General features: G+C 45.5%; 1 protein-coding gene across 1 annotated transcript in view; it reads left to right on the plus strand.

Annotated features, from left to right (window-relative positions):
- Nucleotides 1–25,388, plus strand: part of LOC126183427 (protein FAM91A1) — a 182,895-nt gene that overhangs the window by 95,582 nt on the left and 61,925 nt on the right. The window contains exons 7-8 of the mRNA XM_049925401.1: nucleotides 12,850–13,048; nucleotides 24,888–25,171. Of these exons, the coding sequence (XP_049781358.1) occupies nucleotides 12,850–13,048; nucleotides 24,888–25,171 (483 nt within the window). The remainder of the gene's footprint in view (nucleotides 1–12,849; nucleotides 13,049–24,887; nucleotides 25,172–25,388) is intronic.

Below are 25,388 nucleotides of genomic sequence, written 5' to 3' on the forward strand. Positions count from 1 at the left end.
CGCAGCCATGGTCTCTGAGCTGATAGTCCATGCCGCTGCAAACGTTGTCAAACTGTTTGTGCAGATGGTTGTTGTCTTGCAAATGTCCCTATCTGTTGACTCAGGGATCGAGACGTGGCTGCATGATCCGTTACAACCATGTGGACAAGATGCCTGTCATCTCGACTGCTAGTGATACTAGGTCATTGGGATCCAGCACGGCGTTCCGTATTACTGTCGTGAACTCACCGATTCCAAATCCTGCTAACAGCCATTAGATCTTGACCAACGCGAGCAGCAGTGTCGCGATACGATAAACCGCAATCGCGATAGGCTACAATCCGACCTTTATCAAAGTCGGAAACGTGATGGTACGCATTTCTCCTCCGTACATGAGGCATCACAACAATGTTTCACCAGGCAACACTGGTCAACTGTTGTTTGTATATGAGAAATCGGTTGGAAACTTTCCTCATGTCAGCACGTTGTAGGTGTCACCACAGGTGCCAACCTTGTGTGAATGCTCTGAAAAGCTAATCATTTGCATATCACAGCATCTTTTTCCTGTCGGTTAAATTTCTCATCTGTAGCACGTCATCTTCGTGGTGTAGCAATTTTAATGGCCAGTAGTGTAGTATTTCCCTTACTGTAGACGCAACTCCTAATACCCTTTGCATTAGTGTTAACCAATCATAAAGACATTCCTTTCTCATACTATACCACCTCAAACTTGAACAATTCACGGGAGATCCTTTCTGCATCTCGTAAAACCCCATACTCCAGCGACTAAATCTTTGGTAATGACCCAAGTTTATAACCCACCTTGCAACCCTCCCACCCACTCCCCCTGCCTCTCTCCAGTCTTGTGATGGATAGTTTTTTACCACCATTGGTAGAGCAACGTATGAAGCCGTCATCTGTCAACTATCAAGTCTGCTATGACAACTTGAAAACATCCTGCAAGGACTGGGTAATAAATCAACTGGCCATATGTATCAGAGGCCACCTCCAAACTGGGCTTCAGATCAGAAGTAACCATTTAGTTTCAGATCATACTTCTTAGGATATCTCACTTACATTATTAGAATCCCTCCCCCATGCCTTTTTCCTCCCCATGACCAGTTCCTCTTTCTGAATGGTGCATTATGGAACTGTCCATGTCATCGTGTTCTGCATTCCAAAATCCCCTTTGGGCTGATCCTCTTTCTTGTTCTTTTAATCACTGTTTAAAATACTTATGAAGTGTGACAGAATGAAAGCTGTTGAATGAAACTGTATAATAACACATATAGGTAATAAATCTATTGGTAATGTAGCCTATACCATTTAATAATCTTTTTTACTGAGCAAGGTGGTGCAGTGGTTAGTGTACTGAATGTTTAGGAGAAGTGATGTTAATAGCTGTGTAAGGTTATCCAGATTTAGGTTTTCCATTTGTTCACTAAATGATTAAGGTCATTGCCAGGATTGTTTCTTTGAACAGGACATGGATGATTTCCTTCTCCATCTTGCCATCTGAGCTTATGAGCAGTTTCTGATGGCCTCAGTGTCATTGGGATGCTAAACCCTAACCTTCCATTATAGTCTGTAATAAGCTACGCAAAGCTAGTTTAAACTTGCCAGCATGATTCTCATAAAATTTATTTATCGGATATAACAATGCTTTATTATTTTTGTCATTGTTATTGCTGTAAGATGATTTTATACATAATGTGTTTTTATCCTCCTGAATGAGGGAGAAGATTGGCTATAGTTTTTCTTGGAAGGCAAACCATATTGTTCTCCTCAAATAGTGAAATGAATAAAAAGTATCATTTAAGTAAGTGGTTACTTGTGTATTGCTGAAGCATGAACAGTTGGAGTGCCACTGACAAACACACAAAAGAGAAAACATAAATTGATTTTGCATCTTTTGAAGTTTATAAATCTAAGGGTTTTCATCTCTACTGTTAATTGTTATTACAGTGATACTCCCATGAGCTATACTGCATGCATTTTGGAGTAGTGGTGTGTGTCACTGGCTGACGTGCTGCATGTCACTAGTTCAAATCTGATCATCAGCAAATGTTTGTTATTTTGTATTTGTCATCTCTAGAAGGTTCTCAAAATTTTGCTGTTTGTAATGTTTACACATTCTGCAATGTTAACACTTGATGTCTGCATAAATAGCAGCACTCTCCTTCCAGGAGGCAGGTCTGTTCTGGCTCTACGGTGGTCCCAGTGCTAAATGTTTTACTTTATTGACAACCCTTTTTTCAGATTTGGACTTGATTGTGGTTATGACATGACAGTGTTTGGTGAAGACACCGGGTAGTTCAGAACATGCACATTACCATGCCTCTAATTAGGCAACGTAAAGGCCTTTGGCTACAAGGACAGAAACAGAATACAGACAGTATTGTTCCCCATGTCCATATATTCAGTGGACAAATGGATTCTTAGTCAGCAGTACATTAGCTACACATCATCCATCCATCATAGTTTTCTGGGGATGTTGATCAGGACCTGACAAAACAGCGGAATAGCTTCAATAGAGGTGTCAAATATAAGAGGAGGCATGGCATGATGTGATTGGCAAATGTATACTTTTACTTGGGTGCCACAGCCCAGCAGCAGCTCGAAAATAACGAAGAGAAGCTTGATAGATGGGACAAATTAAAGACCGAACTGAATAAAAAATTTGGTTGATAAATAGCAATAAGTCGACTTAGTGGAAAATCAATTGAAGAAGAGGGCCCAACATATTGGGGAAATGAAATAGCCTTAGATGCATAATGTTTTGACAGTATGCCACATTGTGATTCCAAATATGACAGATGTGACAAAATCTCACACTTGATGAAAGGAATCGCAGAAGGCAAGTAAGAAGCAAGCTCTTCTAGTAAAGTATGTCACAACAACAGAGAAATTCATCAGGTGGTGCCAGCATGTCAAGGAAAACGGAAAAGAGTTGGATCAAAGAACTTGTGGGATGAAGTTCATCGCCATACGCTATCTGACATCCTAGTCTGCTTATAAGGAGCCAAGTATTTCGCAACAATGGATATGAAGAGGCTACTGGCAAATCAAGGCCGATGAGGCTGACTGGGAAAAGACTGCCTTCAATGCCATTTGCACTCTGTAATGCTCCAGCCACCTTAGAGTGTATGATTGGCAACCTTCTCTGACACCTTCAGTGGACAATGTGTCTTCATTGTCTGCATGGCATTGCTGTTTTATCAAAGACATCAGAAGAATGTTTAAGCCGTATCAAAACCACATTGAAGTGTTCTCTGACTGCAGGCTTCCGCCTGAATAAGAAAAAGTGCCTCTTTATCACCCAAGAAATAAAAATCTTGGGGAACCTAAGTTAATGGCAGTGGAGTGCAGACTGATCCAGAGAAAATAAGAGCAGTCACAGATTTTCTGCCCCCAGGGGGCTCTCTCTCTTTGGCGGGTGGCAGGTTCGTGCTTGGTTACCACAGGGCCCCAGCCTTTGCAACATCTTTTCCCTTCCATGCTGTATGTCTATCCTCTTGCTATTCTTTTTCCTCTCTCTTGGGGAACATGTCTGGGGTGTTTTTGGGAATGTTCCACATTGTTTGTAGCTGACATAAGAACAGTCGTACCACTGTTTTCCATTCCTTTTTCCTTTCCTTATTACCTTCTCTCAGCCTTCCTGCACTTCGGCATTTTAGACTCCTCTTTTTCATCTTCCTCCTCCCTGTGCACTCCTGAAGGCTGGCCCACTCGTCTGACGTGCAACAGGTGACTGGGTAATGCATAATTCCCAGCCCCGAGTCGACAGGAAGGGTTCACACATACCCCCTTGTATAGGCCAGGTCCAGGGAAGGTGATTGTCTGTGCTGTTACATTCCCAAATTGTGGATTGGTCCCTCTGTCAGGTGTTTGGGAGGTGTGACTTGAGGTGTGAACAACCACATAAGGCAGTTGTGTCCCCTTGTGAAAGGGGCTCACAGTTGGAAGGAGCATGCCATCGGAGATGCTGGCAATCATGGGGTACATTCTTGCAATGAGCCACTCATCATCTTTGCAGTCCACATCTACCAAACGTAAATGGAATGAAGCTCCCAATTCAAAGACCCTCCCAGCTGCATGACAGTTCCTCATGGTTCCATGTACTGAAGATGGTCAGTCCTTTGCAACAATAAATACATTTCTAATTCAGAAAGGTGTTGATTCAGTTGCCGGCCCTGTGAAATCCTGCTCTTGATACACAATGGCACTTTGCGTTTGGAGACTACTACTGATTCACAAGCACAGCAACTGCTTGCCGCTTTACTTCTCCATGGCTATCCTGTTTGTGTTGAGGCCCATAGAACTCTGAATTCTTCCCATGGTGTTATTTACACTAGGCTGCTCGATGGTCTGACTGAGACCAAAATCCAAATGTCTGATCAGGGTGTCATTACCATCCATCGTGTGATGAAAAAGGTAGGTGCCTCCTTAGTGCCCACACACACTCTTTTTCTCATCTTTGATAGAGTGGTGCTTGTGTCCAAAATCAAAGCAGGCTGTGAAGTTATCACAGTCCGACCGTACATTCCAAACCCGATACACTGCTACCAGTGTCATCATTTCAACCAGCCAGATGTGTTATCTGTGGTAGGTAGGCTCATGAGGGCGATCGCCCACCTCCTTCTCCCCACTGTATCAACTGCAGTGGCAACCATGCCACTGCCTCTTGAGATTGTCCCGTGTATCTTGATGAGCAGGCTGTCCAGGAAATCTGGGTAAAGGAAGAAGTACCTTACCTGGTCACTCGCAAGTGATTGGCAAGTTGCAAACTCTGCATTGTAGTGTCTGGCACTTACTGTACTGTTCTTGCTGCATCTCGCTCCATGAAGGACATGGCCACCCAGACATGTGACCTCAAATTCAGCTCTGAGGTTGTGAAATCGCCTAGTGTCATGGTAACATCACCATCTCTTTGTCCAGCTGTGCCAAAAGCCATCAAACTCTCACCTCACTGGGTGAAGTCACCAGCTGCACAACTGGCAGGCTGGAAAAGACAGAAGTAATACTCTCGTGAAGACTTCCTACATCCCTCCAGCCAACCAACACCCGAGTCTTCCTCTGGTAACCAGAAAGGCTTGAAGAAGTGAAACAAAGACAAATTGTCTTCTCCCTCGCTGACTAGATCATCCTCTTCGATGGTGTCACCACGTGATACCCTCGCCCGGCTGGCCTCTGTGTCACCAGTGCGCACCACCAACTATTTTTCTGTGCTGGACTCCGCAAGCTGACAGCAGAAGAAAGCCGATGCTTCTGTAGACACAATGGAGCAGGATCCTCCTGCCTCTGTGCTAAGTAGCAGCGAGTCTTCACAGGCTGGCTCTTGGCAGCTGCTGAGGCGACACCCCTTCATTTCTTCCTTGTCATGACTCTCCTCCAGTAGAACGTTCATGGCCTTTGATCCAACAAAGAGGATTTACAGCTGCTCTTAGAATCACAATATCCAATTGTTATCTGCCTTTAGGAAACATAATTGCATTCTCATGACCACTTTGAGCTTTCACATTTCTTCCTAGTCTGGTTTGATCTTCCACCTGAAGTCAGCATTCCATCTCATGGGGGAGTCATGCCGCTCATATGGGATGATGTTCATAGTCAACCCATTTTCCTCACTACCTGTCTTCAGGCTGTTGCAGTTCACCTTTTCCTTCTTCACTTAACCTTTTCGCTTTGTACTGTTTACATCCCTCCATCATTCGATGTCACCAGGGCAAACTTCCTCCAGCTTATTGGGCAGCTAACTCAACCCTTTCTGCTGCTCGGTGGCTTTAATGCCCACCATCCCCTTCGGGCTCCTTGCAGAACCTGTCTGAGAGGTGCCCTCTTGGCTGACCTTACCCAGCTTAACACCTTCAGCGTTAACACAGGAGCGCCCACGTTCCTTTCAGACTCCTCTGTCACATATTCCTATTTGGACCTATCCTGCATTGTCCATCATCTCGAGTGGTCTGTTCTCTCTGACACATACACGAGCGACCATTTGCAGTGTGCTGTCCGTTTGCTGACTCATACCCCACCTTCGTACACACCCAAATGGCAGCTTACTAAGGCCAACTGGAGGCTTTACTCCTCCCTGGTGACCTTCGACAAACAAGATTTCCCCAGTTGTGATGACCAGGTGGAGTATCTTACAAACGTTAACCTTAAACGCTGCAGAACGTTCCATTCCTTGCACCTTTTCTTTTCCATGTGTCCTGGCCCCTTGGTTGACTGAGGCATGCTGTGATGCAATTCACATGCAGAGACGTGCTCTCTGTGTTTTTAACTGTCATCCTACGACGGAAAACTACATTCGTTATAAACAGATGCTTGCACAGTGTTGTCGCGTTCTTCGGGATAGCAAAAACGCTAGCTGGATTTCATTTCCTTGTGTGTGAGTTCTTTTTTTTTTTTAACAGTTCCACTCCCTCTTCCATTATGTGGACCAACCTGTGAGGGCTCTCTGGGACCAAGATCCATTCCCCAATTTCTACCCTGACAGTAACAGACAATGTCATCGTGGATCCTATTGCTGCCTCCAACACCTTGGGCTGCCATTTTTTTGGAGATTAAGAGCTGCTCCCACTATCACTCTGCCTTTCTCCATTGGAAACAAGTGGAGGAGACTTGGGCGATACCCTTTGCTTCTCTGAATTGTGAGTGCTGCATTGCCACCTTTACTATGAGGGAACTAGACACTCTCACTTCATCCCGATCCTCCTCCTCAGGGCCAGAAGCTGTTCACATTCAGATGTTGCAGCACCTTTCTCTTGCTGGCAAGCACTTTCTGCGTAATACATACAACCACATCTGGGCAGAGGGCAAGTTTCCCAAATGCTGGTGTGAAACCACTGTCATTCCCATACCTAAACCCAGTAAGGACAAACACCTTCCTTCTAGCTATCACCCTATTTCTCTCACCAGCTGTGTTTGCAAGGTGATGGAATTTATGATTCATGCCCAGCTGGCATGGTGGCTCAGGTCTCGCAATTTAGTAACCACTGCACTGTGTGGATTTTGAGCACGACATTCTGCAGTTGACCATCTCATCACTTTTTCCACCCACATAATGAATGGTTTTCTGTTGAAATCCCAGACTGTGGCTGTTTTTTTTTTTACTTGGAGAAAGCCTACAACACCTGCTGGAGAACTGGTATCCCCCGTACTCTCTACACATGTGGCTTCTGTGGCCACTTGCCCTGTTTCTTGCAGGAATTTTACCGAGTTTTCAAGGTCCGTGTGGGTTCTGCCTAGTCGGACACCTTTATTCAGGAAAACAGTGTGGCTCAGGATTCCGTCCAGAACGTCATCCTCTTTGCTATCGCCATTAGCCCTATAATGGCCTGTGTCCCGCCGGGCATCTCCTGCCCACTTTTCATTGACAAAACCGTTTGTATGCATTTCTGGCAGCGTGGTTGGTTTCTTCCACCATCTTTACATCTTGGGCCCCTCGTTCTTCTTTTCATTGAAACTATGTCATTCTTGGGGCTCGTGCGTAATAGGAAATTTTCTTCATCCTCCCACATGTCTTACCTGACTGCCCACTGTATGTGGTCCCTCAGTGTCCTACGGGTCCTCAGTGGTACTTCCTGGGGTGCAAATCGAAACACCCTCCTCCGTTTGTACTGGTCCCTTGTCTGTTCAAAACTAGACTATGGATGTTTCATTTATGCATCTGCATATCTGTCCCTCTTGTGCCGTCTCAATACTATCCACCATCATGGCATCCATTTGGCCATTGGTGCCTTTTACACTAGCCTGGTTGAGAGTCTGTGTGCAGAAGCTGCCGAACTATCGCTGTCCTACTGCCGTGACTTTCTCCTCAACAGATATGCATGCCATTTGTCTGCCATGCATGGCCACCCGTCCTATGCTTCCTTCCTCAATGACTCCTTTGATTGCCAGTATGGGGTGCATCCCTCTTCTCATTACCTCATTGAGTTCGCTTTCGGCTCTTGCTCCGGCAGCTTAACTTGTCGCTCCCTGCAACTTTCCCAGTGGGTGTGAACCCTTTACCACCTTGGCTTCATGCAATGGCCTGTGTTCACCTTGGCCTTCATTCGCTTTCTAAGGACACTACTCCATCTTCACTTTATCATCTTCAGTTTCATGACCTTCATACGGAATTTCGCGGTAGTACCTTTGTATATACTACTGGCTGTGGGACTGACTCTGATGTCAGGTGCGCCTTTGTCATTGGCACCGACATTTTTTGGCATTGGCTTCCGGAACACTGCTCAGTATTTACAGCAGAGCTATTTACCCTGTTTCAGGCCATGCAGTATATCTGGAAATACAGGCTTTTCAATTGTCATCTGCTCGACTCTCTTGGTGCCCTTCAAAGCCTCTGTGTGTTGCACACCATCCATCACTTAGTGCAACGGGTCCAGGAAAGCTGTCACTTGCTCATTCTTGATGGAGCCACTGTGATGTTTATGTTGGTTCCTGGTCACATCAGTCTGACAGGAAATGAGGCCGCTGATGCTGCTGCCAAGGCTGCAGTTCTTGTACCTTAGCCTGTTAGTTTGTACACTCCCTCCGATGATCTCTGTGTTGCCATCTGTCAGCAGGTACTGTCACTTTGGCATCACCACTGGCCCTCCCTTCATGGGAACAAGCTCTGGGTTATTAAGCCTCTCCCTGTGGCTTGGATGACCTCATCTCAGCACTCTTGCCGTGAATATATTATTCTAACTAGGTTGTGTATTGGGCACTGCCTTTTTAGCAATCACCATTTGATAAGTGGTGCTCCATCACCACTTTGTGCACATTGCACCAAACTTTTAACTGTCCACCATTTCCTGACAGAATGCCCTTTTTTTTTTTTTGACCGCTCACATTCCCATCTGTGTTTGCCATCTGAGTTATTGGCTGTTTTGGCAAATGATATGTGGGCTGTCTGGACCTCCATTTCTCTATGGCATATTTTATAGACCTTTCTCCACATCCCTGTTTTTAGCTGTCTTCTCTTCCGTCAGTAGGGATTGACGTGTAGTCATCATTAACTCTTCTTGTCTTTGTGTTTTACAGTTTTGACATGGGCGCGCATGACCCTAGTTGTTTGCAATGCAAGAAGTTTTCTTGGAACGTGCTCGTACTACTGGTGATTGCTGAAGAACTTCTGTAATAATGCACGTCCCTTTCAAGAACTGCTGCATGGAGATGACAAATTTTCTCAGAATGAGGTGCAAGAAAGATCTTTTCTTGTCCTTCGGAGGTGGTGACATCATCTCCAGTCCTAGCATTGTATGATAACAATTCTGAGATGAAACTTCATACCGACATTAGTGGTTATGGGGTAGGTGCAGTTCTTCTCCAGATTCAGAAAGGTACTGAAATTGTGATGGCTTATGCTTTCAGAGTACTCTCCAAGTCTGGAATGAACTATCTGCAACCGAAAAAGAGTGCCTTGCTGTTGTTTGGGCCATCAAGTTCCATCTCTAATAATTTGACAAACTATTTGCCATTGTAATAGACCACCAGTCTCTATGATGGCTAACTAGCATGAAGGATTTGTCACGTCAACTGGTAAGAGTAGTGCTAAGGCTTCAGGAGTACAGTGTCACAGTGATATACAAAACTGAACACAAATGCAAGGACACCAATTGCGTTTCAAGGAATCCTTTAGACGAACACATCAGTGTGAATGAAATCTCAGTAATCACTGCATTAAATTACTTTGATGCTGAACAGGGGGAAGTTCCAACATTGCTGAAACCTGTAAAAGCTTTAAAAATGAGGAACAACACAAAAGACAATTCCAATATTTAGACAGAACATTGTATAAGAGGAATTATGATCTAGTGACGCGGAAATTGTTGCTTGTGTCCCAGCTCATTTACAGCCAGCAGTACTGAAGTATTTCCATGGCGTTTTGACATCTGGTCAACCTGAGAATCTTGAAGACTCTGGACTGAACAGATATAGGTATCATTGGCCAGGTCTCTACCAATCTGGTACACTGTGTGTGCCACTGTAAAGAAGCACATGCTGCAATTACCTCTAGGGCATATCATATCAAATCTGTCTGCAGCATCACCATTCGATCAGAGTGAAATCGCCCTCTTGTGAAGGTTCCTGGAAATTGTTGGATAATAGTGTGCCCCAACTATCTCAGTCATTATGAGGGCAGCAAAGTACACACATCAAAAAAAGTTTTGCAACAGAGAGTTTTGGAACCTATACAGAAAATTGGAATAGAGATGAACATAAACATCATTTCTGCCCTTTTTACTGCTCATGAAAACCACACATTGCACATTGTACCACCATACAGGGAGACCTTCAGAGGTGGTGGTCCACATTGCTGTACACACAGGTACCTCTGATACCCAGTAGCCTGTCCTCTTGCATTGATGCATGCCTGTATTCGTCATGGCATACTATCCACAAGTTCATCAAGGCGCTGTTGGTCCAGGTTGTCCCACTCCTCAACAACGATCTATCCCAGGCATGCTCAATGCTGGCCACTCTAGTCGAGCGATGTCGTTGCCCTGAAGGAAGTCAATCACAAGATGTGGACGATGGGGGCAAGAATTGTCGTCCATGAAGACGAATGCCTCGCCAATATGCTGCTGATATGGTTGCACTATCAGTCAGAGAATGGCATTCACGTATCGTGCAGCCATTACGGTGCCTTTCATGGCCACCAGTGGTGTATGTCAGCCCCGCATAATGCCACCCTAAAACAGCAGGAAACCTCCACCTTGCTGCACTCACCGGATAGTGTGTCTAAGCTGTTCAGCCTGACCGAGTTCCCTCCAAACACATCTCAGATAATAGTCTGGTTGAAGGCATATGCGACACTCATCGGTGAAGAGAACGTGATGCCAATCCTGAGCAGTCCATTCAGCATGTTATTGGGCCCATCTGTACTGTGCTGCCTGGTGTCGTGGTTGCAAAGATGGACCTTGCCATGGACGTCAGGAGTGAAGTTGCGCGTCATGCAGCCTATTGCATACAGTTTGAGTCGTAACACGGCGTCCTGTGGCTGCATGAAAAGCATTATTCAATGTAGTGGCATTGCCTTTAGGGTTCCTATGAGCCATAATCCATAGGTAGCGGTCATTCACTGCAGTAGTAGCCCTTTGGCGGCCTGGGCGAAGCATGTCATTGACAGTTCCTGTCTCTCTGTATCTCCTCCATGTCTGAACAACATCACTTTGGTTCACTTCAAGATGTCTGGACTTTTCCCTTGTTGAGAGCCCTTCCTGGCAAAAGTAACAATGTGGACACGATCGAACCACGGTACTGACCGTCTAGGCATGGTTGAACTACAGACAACACGAGCCGTGTACCTCCTTCCTGGTTGAATGACTGGAACTGGTCGGCTGTCGGACCTCCTCCATGTAAGGCACTGCTCATGGTTGTTTACATCTGTGGGTGGGTTTAGTGACATCTCTGAACAGTCAAACGGGCTGTGTCCATGATACAATACCCACAGTCAAGGTCTATCTTCAGGAGTTCTGGGAACCGGGGTGGTGTAAAACTTTTTTTGATGTGTGTAGTACCATCTGCTGAAGCTCCGGAAACTTTCTGGAATACATCATTTAGAAAAACAGAGGGTGCTATGCGATTGTCTCTGTTCATGAATATGGTTTCCAGTCGAGACTAGTATCAGAAGTAATTTCACATTGCAATATCACCTACAAAATGTCTACTGCCTGCCACACACAAATGACGTCACAGAACACTTTAATAAGATGTTGGCAGATATGCCCTCAGTGAACATTGATGTCGGAGGTATTGGTATTCAGTACTGTCTGATATAACATTTGTGTATAATACAGCAAAGCAAGACATTAAAAGATTCACACTATTCTTTCTGCTCCATGGTTGCAAGGCTAAAATGAGAATGGATGCACTGCTCCCCTTTCGACAAGATGATATCCAGGATGACTACGTTGAAACTCCTCATCACTAGAACCAAAGAAGGAAGACAGCTGGTCCACATTCTGTTCCGTAGATGCCCACGAGAAGGATCAAGAATGCAATAACATAAAACACTGCCCAAACAGATACAGTGCAGGAGACTTGATATAGGGCTTTACATCTACATGGAAAGTGTGAGTATGGGAAAAGTTACTAAAATGCTATTTTGAGCTGCATCATATCCTTCATTGTTTATCGGCCATCATATACAAAGTTGTCAATTATGACACTTCATCAGGAAGACAAAAATGTAGAAACGTTGTCCATCTCCCCCATATGAAACATTACTACAGTCATGAGGCACGGATTGATGTGGGCTTCTCGTTCAAGAAAACTGAAGGCTTGCTTGTTGATTGCTAAGCTTCGACAGGTGGGATTACCTTTGATGTTCATCATAGTGAGTAGGATGTGACAGCGTGACCCCAACAAGATAATCATCCAGCCCTGCAACACAGGATCTAGATCTAGATATAGGTTGCTGTAATCGGCTCAGTTGGGAACTTCTGAAGGAGCAGGTTGTTGTGTTTCTCCATGAGAAGGAGCAATGCCATGAGCTGTGCTGCAAGCACTGTGGAGTAGCAATTAGCATTACTGGCTGGTGTGCTGTGTGTAACTAGTTCAAATGCAATCACTAGCAAATACTAGTTCTTTAGTATTTATCATTTCTAGAAGATATATGAAATTTCTTATGTTTGTATATTCTGGAATATTCAGTAGCAGCACTCTTTGGCCAGGAGGCAGCTCTCTTCTGTTTGTATATTGGTATCTGTAGTAAACATGCATTCAGTGGTAAGTTTTGTACTTCATTATTGACTTTGCTTTCAGATTTGGACTTGACGTTGGTTCTGATGTGACTCTGTGTGTGTGCGTGTGTGCATTTCATTTGTGTATTAATGTAATGTAGAAATATTTTGCACAAAGATTAAGCTTTAGTGTTATTTCCAGGAGCATATCAGTAGAACCAGTACCTCTTGACCTGACTTCGCCATTTAGTGAAGCAGTTACAACGCCCACTGATGATGCATCAAGTGGTACAGAAGAGGCCGAAGCAGCCTTCTTATCAAACCAGCCACGAAGTATGCGCATTGCCTTCATGTTTGATTCAACACTAACTGCATTCCTCATGATGGGCAACTTATCTCCAGTGAGTGCTGCCTCTAATTTATCCACAGATTAGTTCAGGTAAAGAGTGTGTGGCTGGAGAAATGTCAGTGCCATTATTCCCAATGAAAGAATAATATTTTCTGTCATCATTTAATGTCCCTAACAACCCTGGAAGTTGAAAAGAAACTATATGGTTGGGAATGTGGGGTGCACCAATAATTTAAAATAATGTGCATTTCACCATAAAACTATTATACTGTGTTATAAGCAATTAGAAATCCCCAGTGTTTGAATACTTCCTTGAAATAAGCATGACACGGTTTAAGAGCACGTTTGTTTCCTTTCAGTTTGCTGATAATGTTTTCTTTTATAAGCCAGAAGCTGCCACAAAAGAGACAGTGTTTAACTGATAACTCAGTATTTTGTCTTCTCAACCAATAACTCTTCGATAACATTTTTACTTCAAACAGTAAGATCTTAGGTTCAATTCCTTTTGAGGATGCAGATCATGAATGGAACTGACATGCTGACCCTCTGTTTGCCTGACTAGTGAAAAAAATTTTATTTGTGATCATCGCTTTACTTGATTCTGCATGGTCTGATGATGCAGTGTGGAATGTTTTAATTGGCATAGAATTATGGTTAATGAGTTAGTTAATGCACTTTGACTGCATGTATTTGTGTCTTTTATTACATCAGACTGATGTTATCTCCTATTAATAGTAATGCTCAGTTGCTACGGGGTCTTCAAAATGAACTGCATATTTGTGTCACTTAGTAGATCTACTTTAACTGTTCACCAGCGTCATGTTTGCCAACAACAACAGCTACTAGCATTGGGTATTGTTACTACAGTAGATGGTTACGAAAGCTATAGTTAAGACACACAGTAAATTACTATCATTCTTTCATGTAGGAGGTGTGGGGGAGGGGAGTACATTACACTACATTTTTATGTTTCAGTGACCTGGAAATGTTACTGTTTCGAAAGTACCTACTCAGTTTCAACTAAAAGTCATCAAAGTTTGTAATGGGAGTTCAAAAATATGATCTATAATTTTAAAAAATCGTAGATGCATGTATCTTCCTGTTGAGTAACACAACAAATGAAATAGTTATTTATCATCGTTAGTTTGTAGATGAATGTTTGAAATTCAGGAGAACAGCAAATAAGTCTACACTCAATCTTTTATTGGATAATGGGTCAGTGGCTGTTCCTAATTTATGTGTAGCAACAACACAATCAGCTGTGTGTATTAGTTTTATTAATTTGCAGCTGGGTTTAGTGATAAAATCCACCATCTTCAGACTCCTAGGTAGATACAGAGAACATATCAGTATGAAAATATTCTTTAACTGAATTATACTGAACTAATTTACATCATACATGTGGATGTGACTATGCTAGTATTAAAACTGTAAAAATCAGCAGCTACAGATAGTACTCCACTGCAACATACACTCCTGGAAATGGAAAAAAGAACACATTGACACCGGTGTGTCAGACCCACCATACTTGCTCCGGACACTGCGAGAGGGCTGTACAAGCAATGATCACACGCACGGCACAGCGGACACACCAGGAACCGCGGTGTTGGCCGTCGAATGGCACTAGCTGCGCAGCATTTGTGCACCGCCGCCGTCAGTGTCAGCCAGTTTGCCATGGCATACGGAGCTCCATCGCAGTCTTTAACACTGGTAGCATGCCGCGACAGTGTGGACGTGAACCGTGTGTGCAGTTGACGGACTTTGAGCGAGGGCGTATAGTGGGCATGCGGGAGGCCGGGTGGACGTACCGCCGAATTGCTCAACACGTGGGGTGTGAGGTCTCCACAGTACATCGATGTTGTCGCCAGTGGTCGGCGGAAGGTGCACGTGCCCGTCGACCTGGGACCGGACCGCAGCGACGCACGGATGCACGCCAAGACCGTAGGATCCTACGCAGTGCCGTAGGAGACCGTACCGCCACTTCCCAGCAAATTAGGGACACTGTTGCTCCTGGGGTATCGGCGAGGACCATTCGCAACCGTCTCCATGAAGCTGGGCTACGGTCCCGCACACCGTTAGGCCGTCTTCCGCTCACGCCCCAACATCGTGCAGCCCGCCTCCAGTGGTGTCGCGACAGGCGTGAATGGAGGGACGAATGGAGACGTGTCGTCTTCAGCGATGAGAGTCACTTCTGCCTTGGTGCCAATGATGGTCGTATGCGTGTTTGGCGCCGTGCAGGTGAGCGCCACAATCAGGACTGCATACGACCGAGGCACACAGGGCCAACAACCGGCATCATGGTGTGGGGAGCGATCTCCTACACTGGCCGTACACCACTGGTGATCGTCGAGGGGACACTGAATAGTGCACGGTACATCCAAACCGTCATCGAACCCATCGTTCTACCATTCCTAGACCGGCAAGGGAACTTGCTGTTCCAACAGGACAATGCACGTCCGCATGTATCCCGTGCCACCCAACGTGCTCTAGAAGGTGTAAGTCAACTACCCTGGCCAGCAAGATCTCCGGATCTGTCCCCCATTGAGCATGTTTGGGACTGGATGAAGCGTCGTCTCACGCGGTCTGCACGTCCAGCACGAACGCTGGTCCATCTGAGGCGCCAGGTGGAAATGGCATGGCAAGCCATTCCACAGGACTACATCCAGCATCTCTACGATCGTCCCCCCAGGGGGTCCACAACTCTTTTGTGGATACGTGCGTAGCGAGCACGGGACCCCGAGCTAATGTGGCCTTCCTTCCTTTCCGGGCTGCATACCTTCCCATTCCGCATCCTTCCCCATCCCTATCTTCGCCCCTCCTCCCCTCACCTCTGGCTCTTTCCTTCTCTTTCTCCCCATCTGGGAGTATGGTTTGTGCCTACGTCCGGAGACGGACGCTCGTAAATGTACTGCATTTCTTGCCTTCCTTGCTTTTATGTCTTCTTCCTTCCTTTGTCCTTCTCTGTCTTTTTCCTTCCTTTGTCCTTCTCTTTTCCTTACCTCTTCTCTTTCTCTTTTCTCCGCTGCGGCGTTTGAGACCTCTCTTCCTTCCCTTCCCTTTCTCTTTCTTCCTCCCTGTGCGTGTCTGAAGGCCGACCCACGCCCTTCGTGCGTAGCCGGTGACGGGGTAACGCGTAATTCCCCGCCCCGGGTAGACAGGTAGGACACGTGCGTACCCCCTGGTAACGGTCAGGCCCAGGGAGGGGTGATTACCCGAGCTGATACCTTCCGAAAATGCCGATTGGTCCCTCCGTCCGTTTGTCGGGAGGTGTGACCTGAGGTGTGAACAATCACCTAAGGCGGGAGTGCCCTCAGAGAGGGCCCCCACAAGGGAGGAGCGCGCCATCGGAGACGCCGGTAATCATGGGGGATTCTTCCGCAATGGTTTCCTCACCTTCCACTAAGTCTAGTCACAAACGTAAGCATACTGAGTCTCAGCCACAGACGATTCTTCCATCGTTGCCACAGTTCCTTGTTGTTTCTCGGTCTGATGAAGGTCACGACTTCTCCACGGTCAACCCTTTCATTATTCAGAAAGGAGTCGACGCAATAGCAGGTCCTGTAAAGTCTTGTTCCAGATTACGGAATGGCACCCTGTTGTTAGAAACACACAGTGCCCTCCAGTCACAAAAATTGCTGCGTACTTCTCTGCTCCACACCTTCCCTGTCCGGGTGGAACCGCACCGTACCTTGAATTCCTCGCGTGGAGTCGTTTATACACGCTCCCTCGATGGATTGTCTGACGAAGAAATTCAGCACTATCTGTCTGACCAGGGCGTCACGGCAGTTCATAGAGTAATGAAACGGGTTGACACGAACATCATTCCAACCCGCACTGTCTTCTTGACATTTGACACAGTTCAACTCCCATCGAAAATCAAAGCAGGCTATGAGATAATTTCCGTTCGCCCTTACGTCCCAAACCCTACGCGTTGCTATCGATGTCAGCGGTTCAATCACACCAGCCAGTCCTGTTCCAATCCAGCCAAATGTGTTACGTGTGGCACGGATGCCCATGAGGGTGCTTGTCCACCTCCATCCCCTCGCTGCATCAATTGTATGGGTGACCACGCTGCTTCCTCTCGAGATTGCCCCGTTTTTAAGGATGAGAAGCTCATCCAGGAAATAAGGGTGAAGGAAAAGGTGTCGACTTTTGCTGCTCGAAAATTATTCGCCAGTCGCAAGCCCACCGTGCCTCAGACAGGAAAATACAGCACTGTCCTTGCTTCTCCTCGGCCAACAAAGGAGGCGGCCACGCAGACTTGCGACCTCACCTTTAGTACCACGGTCGTCAGATCGGCCAGCGCAAAGATCGCTCGTTCAACCTCACCACTTTCGCCTGCCCACTCTATGGCTCACCCTTCGTCGGGTTCTGCTACATCTCGAGCCCACAAGTCGGACGCCAAGTCTTCGAAAAAAGAGCATACTCGTGAAGAGTTTTTACGAACTGCAGCTTCACAACCATCGGTTCCTCCTTCCTCTAAACAACATTCTTCCAAGAAGGCTACAAAGAAACCCAGTTCCTCTCCTTCTGCGCCAAGGCGTGCCCCCTCTACAGCACCACCTGGCGGAAATCGCCCTCGGCCATCTTCTGTGTCGCCGAGGCGCACTGCTGGTGGCCGGTCAACCGGCCGATCGCTGGTGGCAGGGACTGCTCCTGACCAACTTATGGATCAGGATCTTCTGCCTTCGGCTGAATGCCATTCCATGCTGTCGGTTGCTAGCTCCGAGCAGTCTTTGAGTTGACAGCAACTTTGGTCCCATTCCTCCATTCTCTTTTCACCCCATGTCCATTATCCACTGGAATATCCGCGGCATTCGAGCCAATCGGGATGAATTGTCAGTCCTCTTACGCTCCTACTCGCCGGTCATCTTCTGTCTTCAGGAAACAAAGCTGCGTCCCCATGACCGCTTTGTTCTCCCTCATTTTCAGTCTGTCCGATATGATCTCCCCTCTGTTGAAGGCTCTCCAGCCCATGGAGGACTCATGATTCTTCTCCGTGATACTCTCCATTATCACCCAATCCCCTTAAACACTTCCTTCCAAGCTGTCGCCGTCCGTCTTTCACTTTCCGGATACACGTTCTCTCTTTGTACTGTATACATTCCATCGTCCACACCAATGGCACGAGCTGATCTCCTTCATCTTCTTGGTCAGCTTCCACCCCCCTATTTGCTGGTTGGGGACTTCAATGCCCACCACCCGCTTTGGGGATCTCCACACCCTTGTCCACGTGGCTCCGTATTGCTAGACGTCTTCCACCAAGCGGATCTAGTTTGCCTCAACACTGGGGTCCCCACATTTTTGTCTGCCTCCACGACAACCTTATCTCATTTGGACCTTGCGGTCGGTACTGTTCCGCTAGCTCGGCGCTTCGAATGGTTCGCCCTTGATGATACACACTCGAGTGACCACTTTCCATGTGTCCTCAGACTGCAGCCTCAACTGCCATATATGCGCCCGCGACGCTGGAAGTTTGCCCAAGCCGATTGGACACTTTTTTCGTCTCTCGCGACATTCGATGACCGTCGCTTTCCCAGCGTCGACGATGAGGTCACACACATTACCGACGTTATCCTTACAGCTGCGGAACGTTCAATACCACGCACCTCCGAATTGCCCCGGCGCCCCCCAGTTCCTTGGTGGAACGAGGCATGCCGTGACGCAATACGTGAGCGGCGACGTGCTCTTCGCATTTTCCGTCACCATCCTACTTTGGCCAACTGTATCCGCTATAAGCAGCTCCGTGCGCGATGCCGTCGCGTCATCCGCGATAGCAAGAAGGCAAGCTGGAAATTCTTTATTAGCTCATTTAACACCTTCACTCCCTCCTCGGAAGTTTGGAGTCGGCTTCGACGGTTCTCAGGCGCGCCTAGTTTCTCCCCGGTTTCTGGGCTCACTGTCGCGCATGATACCTTAGTGGACCCCGTCGCCATTTCTAACTCGTTGGGTCAGCACTTTGCTGCGATTTCGAGCTCTTCAAATTACCCGCCAGCGTTTCTCCCGAAGAAACGTGCAGCGGAAGTGCGACCTCTTGCTTTCTCCTCCCAAAATCACGAAAGCTACAATACTGTTTTCTCCATGCGGGAACTCCAACATGCCCTCTCATCTTCTCGCTGCTCCGCCCCAGGACCGGATGGTATCCATGTCCAAATGTTGCTGCATTTATCCACCCATAGTCTGCGTTACCTCCTTCGCCTTTATAATCGAATTTGGACCGGCAGCACCTTTCCCAGACGGTGGCGGGAAGCTATTGTCGTTCCCGTTCCGAAACCTGGAAAGGACAAACATCTCCCCTCTAGCTATCGCCCCATTTCTCTCACGAGTAGTGTCTGTAAGGTTTTGGAGCGTATGGTGAATTACCGTTTAGCTTGGTGGCTGGAATCCCGCAGCCTTTTAACACCAGCCCAATGCGGATTTCGGAAGCATCGTTCTGCAGTTGACCATCTTGTCGCTCTCTCCACTTATATCTTGAACAATTTTCTCCGGCAACGCCAAACGGTAGCAATATTTTTTGATCTGGAGAGAGCATACGATTCCTGTTGGAGGACAGGCATCCTCCGCACACTGTTCTCTTGGGGCTTTCGAGGCCGGCTGCCCCTTTTTCTTCGCGAATTTATGGCAGAGCGCACTTTTCGGGTGCGGGTGAACACTACTCTCTCCCGTACTTTCTCCCAAGAAAACGGGGTACCCCAGGGATCCGTGCTGAGTGTTGTACTGTTTGCCATCGCCATAAATCCAATTATGGATTGTCTCCCTCATGATGTCTCGGGCTCCCTCTTTGTGGACGATTTTGCGATCTACTACAGCTCTCAACGGACCAGCCTTCTTGAACGACGTCTTCAAGGATGTCTCGATCGCCTCCACTCGTGGAGCATCGAAACTGGCTTCCGTTTTTCACCCAGTAAGACCGTTTGTGTCAATTTTTGGCGACGTACGGAGTTTCTTCCGCCCTCCTTACATCTAGGTCCTGTCAACCTTCCGTTTTCAGACGTCGCTAAATTCTTGGGTCTTATGTTTGACAGAAAACTATGCTGGTCCTCCCACGTTTCCTATCTTTCGGCTCGCTGTCTGCGATCACTTAACACCCTCCGTGTCCTGAATGGTACCTCCTGGGGAGCGGACCGAGTGGTCCTTCTCCGCCTCTATCGCGCCTTAGTGCGCTCGAAATTGGATTATGGAAGCATAGTCTACTCCTCTGCTCGGCCGTCTATTCTTCGGCGTCTCGACTCTATCCACCACCGTGGATTACGTTTAGTGTCTGGAGCTTTTTACACTAGCCCTGTGGAAAGCCTTTATGCTGAGACTGCTGAACCTCCGCTGTCCAATCGGCGAGCAGTCCTCCTGAGTCGTTATGCTAGCCGTCTGTCTTCCATGCCTGCTAATCCAGCCCACGACCTTTTTTTCGACGCCTCCTTTGATGTAGGGTATGCAGGCCGCCCCTCCTCCCTACTACCCCCGGGAGTCCGCTTCCGTCAACTGCTCCATTCTCTTTCCTTCCGCTTTCCTAAAACCTTCCTGACAACTTGGGGTACAGCACCGCCTTGGCTCCGTCCCCGGATCTGCCTGCTCCGTGACCTTTGTCAATTTCCCAAAGATGGTACCCCTACACTTGTTTATCGTCGGGCATTTGCTGCTCTATGTGCAGAAATGACGGACGCCACATTTATTTACACCGACGGCTCGAAAACATCGTTAGGTGTAGGAAGTGCCTATATTGTTGGCGACACCCCAAATCGCTTTCGGCTTCCCGACCAGTGTTCGGTTTATACTGCGGAGCTTTACGCTGTTCTCCAGGCTGTCCACTACATCCGCCGCCATCAGCGGATACAGTACGTTATCTGCTCAGATTCTCTCAGCTCTCTCCTCAGTCTCCAAGCTCTTTACCCTGTGCACCCTCTGGTCCACCGGATTCAGGACTGTCTGCGCTTGCTTCACCTGAGGGGCGTCTCGGTGGCGTTCCTCTGGCTCCCGGGACACGCTGGTATCTGTGGGAATGAGGCGGCCGATATAGCGGCCAAGGCCGCAGTCTCTCTTCCTCGGCCAGCTATTCAGTCGCTTCCCTTCACCGATCTTCGGAACGATTTATGTCGCCATGTTGCTCAATTATGGCATGCCCATTGGTCGGCACTTCCCTGTAATAAATTGCGGGAAGTGAAAGCCCTTCCTTGCGCTTGGACCTCTTCCTCCCGAACGCGTCGTCGGGAGGAGGTAATTTTAGCTAGACTCCGGATAGGGCATTGTCGTTTTAGCCATCGACATCTTTTAAGCGGCGATCCTCCCCCACTCTGTCCCCACTGCTCTCAGCTGTGGACGGTAAGACACCTTTTAATTGAATGCCCCTATTTTAATCCGTTACGCTCCCGTCTACAGCTATCGCCTGATCTATCGTCGATTTTAGCAGATGACACGCGCTCCGCCGACCGCGTTCTACAGTTTATTAGTGACAGTGAAATGACGTCAGTCATTTGAAGCCTTTTTTGGGGACAATCACCCCCTTTCTGTAGTGGATTTTTAAGCAGTCTTCTATTTTTAGTTTCTTCAATTTTCTGATTTTGTTCCCATTGCTGCTGGTTTTAAATTTCGGTTTTTTACTGTCTTAAGTCACGGGCTGGGCGCTAATGACCATAGAAGTTTTGCGCCCTAAAACCACAACAAAAAAAAAAAAAAAAAAAAAAAAAAAATCTCTACGATCGTCTCCATGGGAGAATAGCAGCCTGCATTGCTGCGAAAGGTGGATATACACTGTACTAGTGCCGACATTGTGCATGCTCTGTTGCCTGTGTCTATGTGCCTGTGGTTCTGTCAGTGTGATCATGTGATGTATCTGACCCCAGGAATGTGTCAATAAAGTTTCCCCTTCCTGGGACAATGAATTCACGGTGTTCTTATTTCAATTTCCAGGAGTGTATGTGTAACAGCTGCTAAAAGCGAAATAACCTACACCTTCTCATTAATATGTATATACTGCTCTTGCTGAGGTATGCACTTGTGGTGTAGGCTATTTAATTGTAACAGTTATTACAGATATTTTACAGTGGAGCACTATCTGTAGCTGCCAGCCGCAGTTGCCGAGTGGTTCTAGGCGCTTCAGTCTGGAACCGCACGACCACAGTGGTCGCAGGTTCGAAACCTGTCTCGGGCATGGATTTGTGTGATGTCCTTAGGTTAGTTAGGTTTAAGTAGTTCTAAGTTCTAGGGGACTGATGACCTCAGATGTTAAGTTCCACAGTGCTCAGAGCCATTTGAACCATTTTGAACTATCTGTAGCTGTTTCCTTTTGCAGTTTTGATACTAGTATAGTCACATGCATGCATGTATGTAGTATAAATTGTTTCACTATAATTCAGTTAACAAATAGCGTGATATTGATAAGTTTGCTGTATCCATCTAGGCACCTGACAATTGTGGTTGTGCTTGGTTTTTTTTATTGAGTTGTCATCAGAAAATTTGGCAGTGTTGAATATCCCCCGAAAGTGAAGTTCTTTACTTTTTAAGAGAGAGAGAAAGATCACATAAAGAGAATTTTCACATCATTCTTCACTGATGGTGTCTTATAATATTTTTTACTGACAAATATGACAGGGAGAGTACCTTAGCTGTTCACAAACGGAATCATGAAAATTAACTCACCAAATGATTTACCATTTATAATGCAGAGCAACATTTGACCTTGAGAACTCAGGAAGATATCAAATATCACTGCCAAGAAATCCATCATCTACAATGATTTCATGACTACCATCAAAGCTATTCAGCATACATACTCATCTGAGAAATGTATCTTGATACTCTGATTCTGTTGGGGAATTCGGGGAAATAATTTAGCCAATAAGATATGACAGGTAAGATGACTATAGGAGAGCCACAGTAGCACGATGTGTGGTCCACTGCATCCCATCACATGAGTGTTGAAGTGCTGTGTTGTGTCATTAGGAGGCATATGCTTTTGAACATCAGGTTAGGAAGAGAAGGATATCAGCAGTTGAATATCTTTTGTTAAATGGCAACAAATGGAGGCATGTTTTTGATGTTTAAAATATCTTACAGTCATGTTCACGGAAAGCAAATTCTCCTGGGTTTGGAAACTCAAGTTGTGTTACACATTTTGATAGAGGGATTTGGAAAGAATGCCTGTCAATAGACTCTTGTTTCATAATATTATTTGGGTAATATGTAGAATCTGCTGATGGAAACACAAATCTAAAGAGATTGCAGGTAGACATGTAAAGAAAGAGAGAGAAATGAAATATTAGGAATGTGACAACTTTGGAGTGGCAGTTGCACAGTGGCACACAGTCAGTCTGAAAACTATTTTTATTTTCAGCCTTCAGAAATGTTCAGCTACGAATAAGTATTTGACTGAGTCATTCATAACCATTCTGAATAGAGCTAATGGCTTTGGTAATAAGGTGTGTTAATGTGTCATGTCAAGAAATTGTGATTAAATTGAAATAAGACTTGAGAAATATGAAATGTTTATAAATTATTGTTGTGTATGTTCTATAGTGTACACTGTAGAATATACACAATAGTGTGCTTATCATTTATAATTACGAAGTTGTTCTACCAAGAAGTGACGTAAGACTCAGTTGATGGAATATGAAAGAACTGTAGAAATGTATTAGTTGATGATAAACTGTTACTGTTACCTATTTGCAGTATTCAGTGGTACAAGATACTCAAAGAAAGCTGAAAGTGTGAAGATCATAGCAGGATTGGGGGCAGACTCCCATTAGATATAGATTTGGAAATAATGATCCTTTCCTCAGTATATATTATTATATTTGGGGAATAGGTCAGCACAGTGAAAATATGGTACATTACATTAGCCAAAACATCTTTAAATAAGAAAAAGACGGGTAAAATTTTACTCATAAATAAAGGCTCTAAATGCCTACCACATCTTGCTTTCATCTGGTTTTTTTCCAAGGAAATTATATTATAAGCCAATCACAAAACAGCAAAATTTCTAATATTAGGGAACAAATATGGAATATCGTATTGTATGTAACCCACAAGCTCAAATAAAGTAAGTGGTTATGTTTAAAAAAATAAGAACACTATCATGAATTGTGTTGTATCAACTGAAATTGAGAATGGCAAAAGAACCAGCATTTTTTGGAGAAACTGGAAGTGTAGGAATGCATTACTCCAATACATTACAGACATTCCAAGAGCAAACAGACATAGAATTCTTTCTGTTCCTGTATGTTCAATATAGTTTTGCCTCATTATTCTTCAATCACAACATTTTCTGCTATGTGGATTTAATTATTTTCTACTGTTCTTAATATCCAGGGTTCCTCACTACCACAATTAAGGCATTTAACTCAGATTCGGGAAATGTAAGATTCAAATACCTAGTCAGCCTTCCTAACTTAAATTTACATCAATTTCCCCAAATGCTTCAGATGAAGGGCAGGCTCATTCCTCCATTAAGGCCATGACTGATTTCTCACATTATCCTTGTTCAACTGACCTCATGTTCCTCATCCATTTTTTTTCCTTTTCCTGTCCTTGTCTACATTCTCTTGTCCAACATCTGACTGTTTTGTCAGTCCTTGCACTTTACTTACTTTCCCAAATTATTGCTTCCACTAATGTCTCTCCATCTTCTTCTTCTTCTTCTTCTTCTTCTTTTCCCTGATTTGTGTTATATGAAGCTAACTATTCTAACTATTAAACATCTTTCATCTCAACACTTCATTTCTGTATGCTCAAGTCAATTTATAGAATTTATTTCAGTTTTGGAGTTGCACTTATAGTGGTCCTGCATAAAAGAATAATATGTGTCAAGAGTTTGCATTACTTGCACCATGTTCTACTACTTAATGACATCAGCTGTACCCTTCTGTGTGTGTTTACTGTGTGATTTACTTTTACTTTAGGGGTTGAAGAATCACGCAGTAACCATGTTTGAAGTGGGGAAGCTATCTGATGAATCACTAGATAGCTTTGTTACTGAACTAGATAGCATATCAACAGTGGATAGTGAAGGTGAAGCTCAACGATACTTTGAACATGCCTTCAATTTACGTTCTACCATTGGATTTTTACGGAGTAATCCTGCCATGGGACAAGATCTGAACTTGCCTCTAGATCTGGTACGCTGTGAAAGCTTGCAGTCTTTAGATCCTGCTACCTGCACTCGCCTGCTTGTTAAGAATTACAGGTAAGTTCCATATAAAGTTTTCTTGTGCCGTCTATAAGTTATGAAAAGTGAAGTGTTAATTAAAGTACAGAATTGCATGATCTCTAATGTATTGAAGTCACACATTAACATAAACACAATTTGGCACATAAAAACAGCTTCTGCTTACCAGGTACAGAAACATTATCTGGAGAAGGCCTGACATGCGCATAGATCAAAAGATATTTTATATTGTAAC

Source organism: Schistocerca cancellata, chromosome 4 (genome assembly GCF_023864275.1).
Source record: "Schistocerca cancellata isolate TAMUIC-IGC-003103 chromosome 4, iqSchCanc2.1, whole genome shotgun sequence".
Taxonomy (NCBI): domain Eukaryota; kingdom Metazoa; phylum Arthropoda; class Insecta; order Orthoptera; family Acrididae; genus Schistocerca; species Schistocerca cancellata.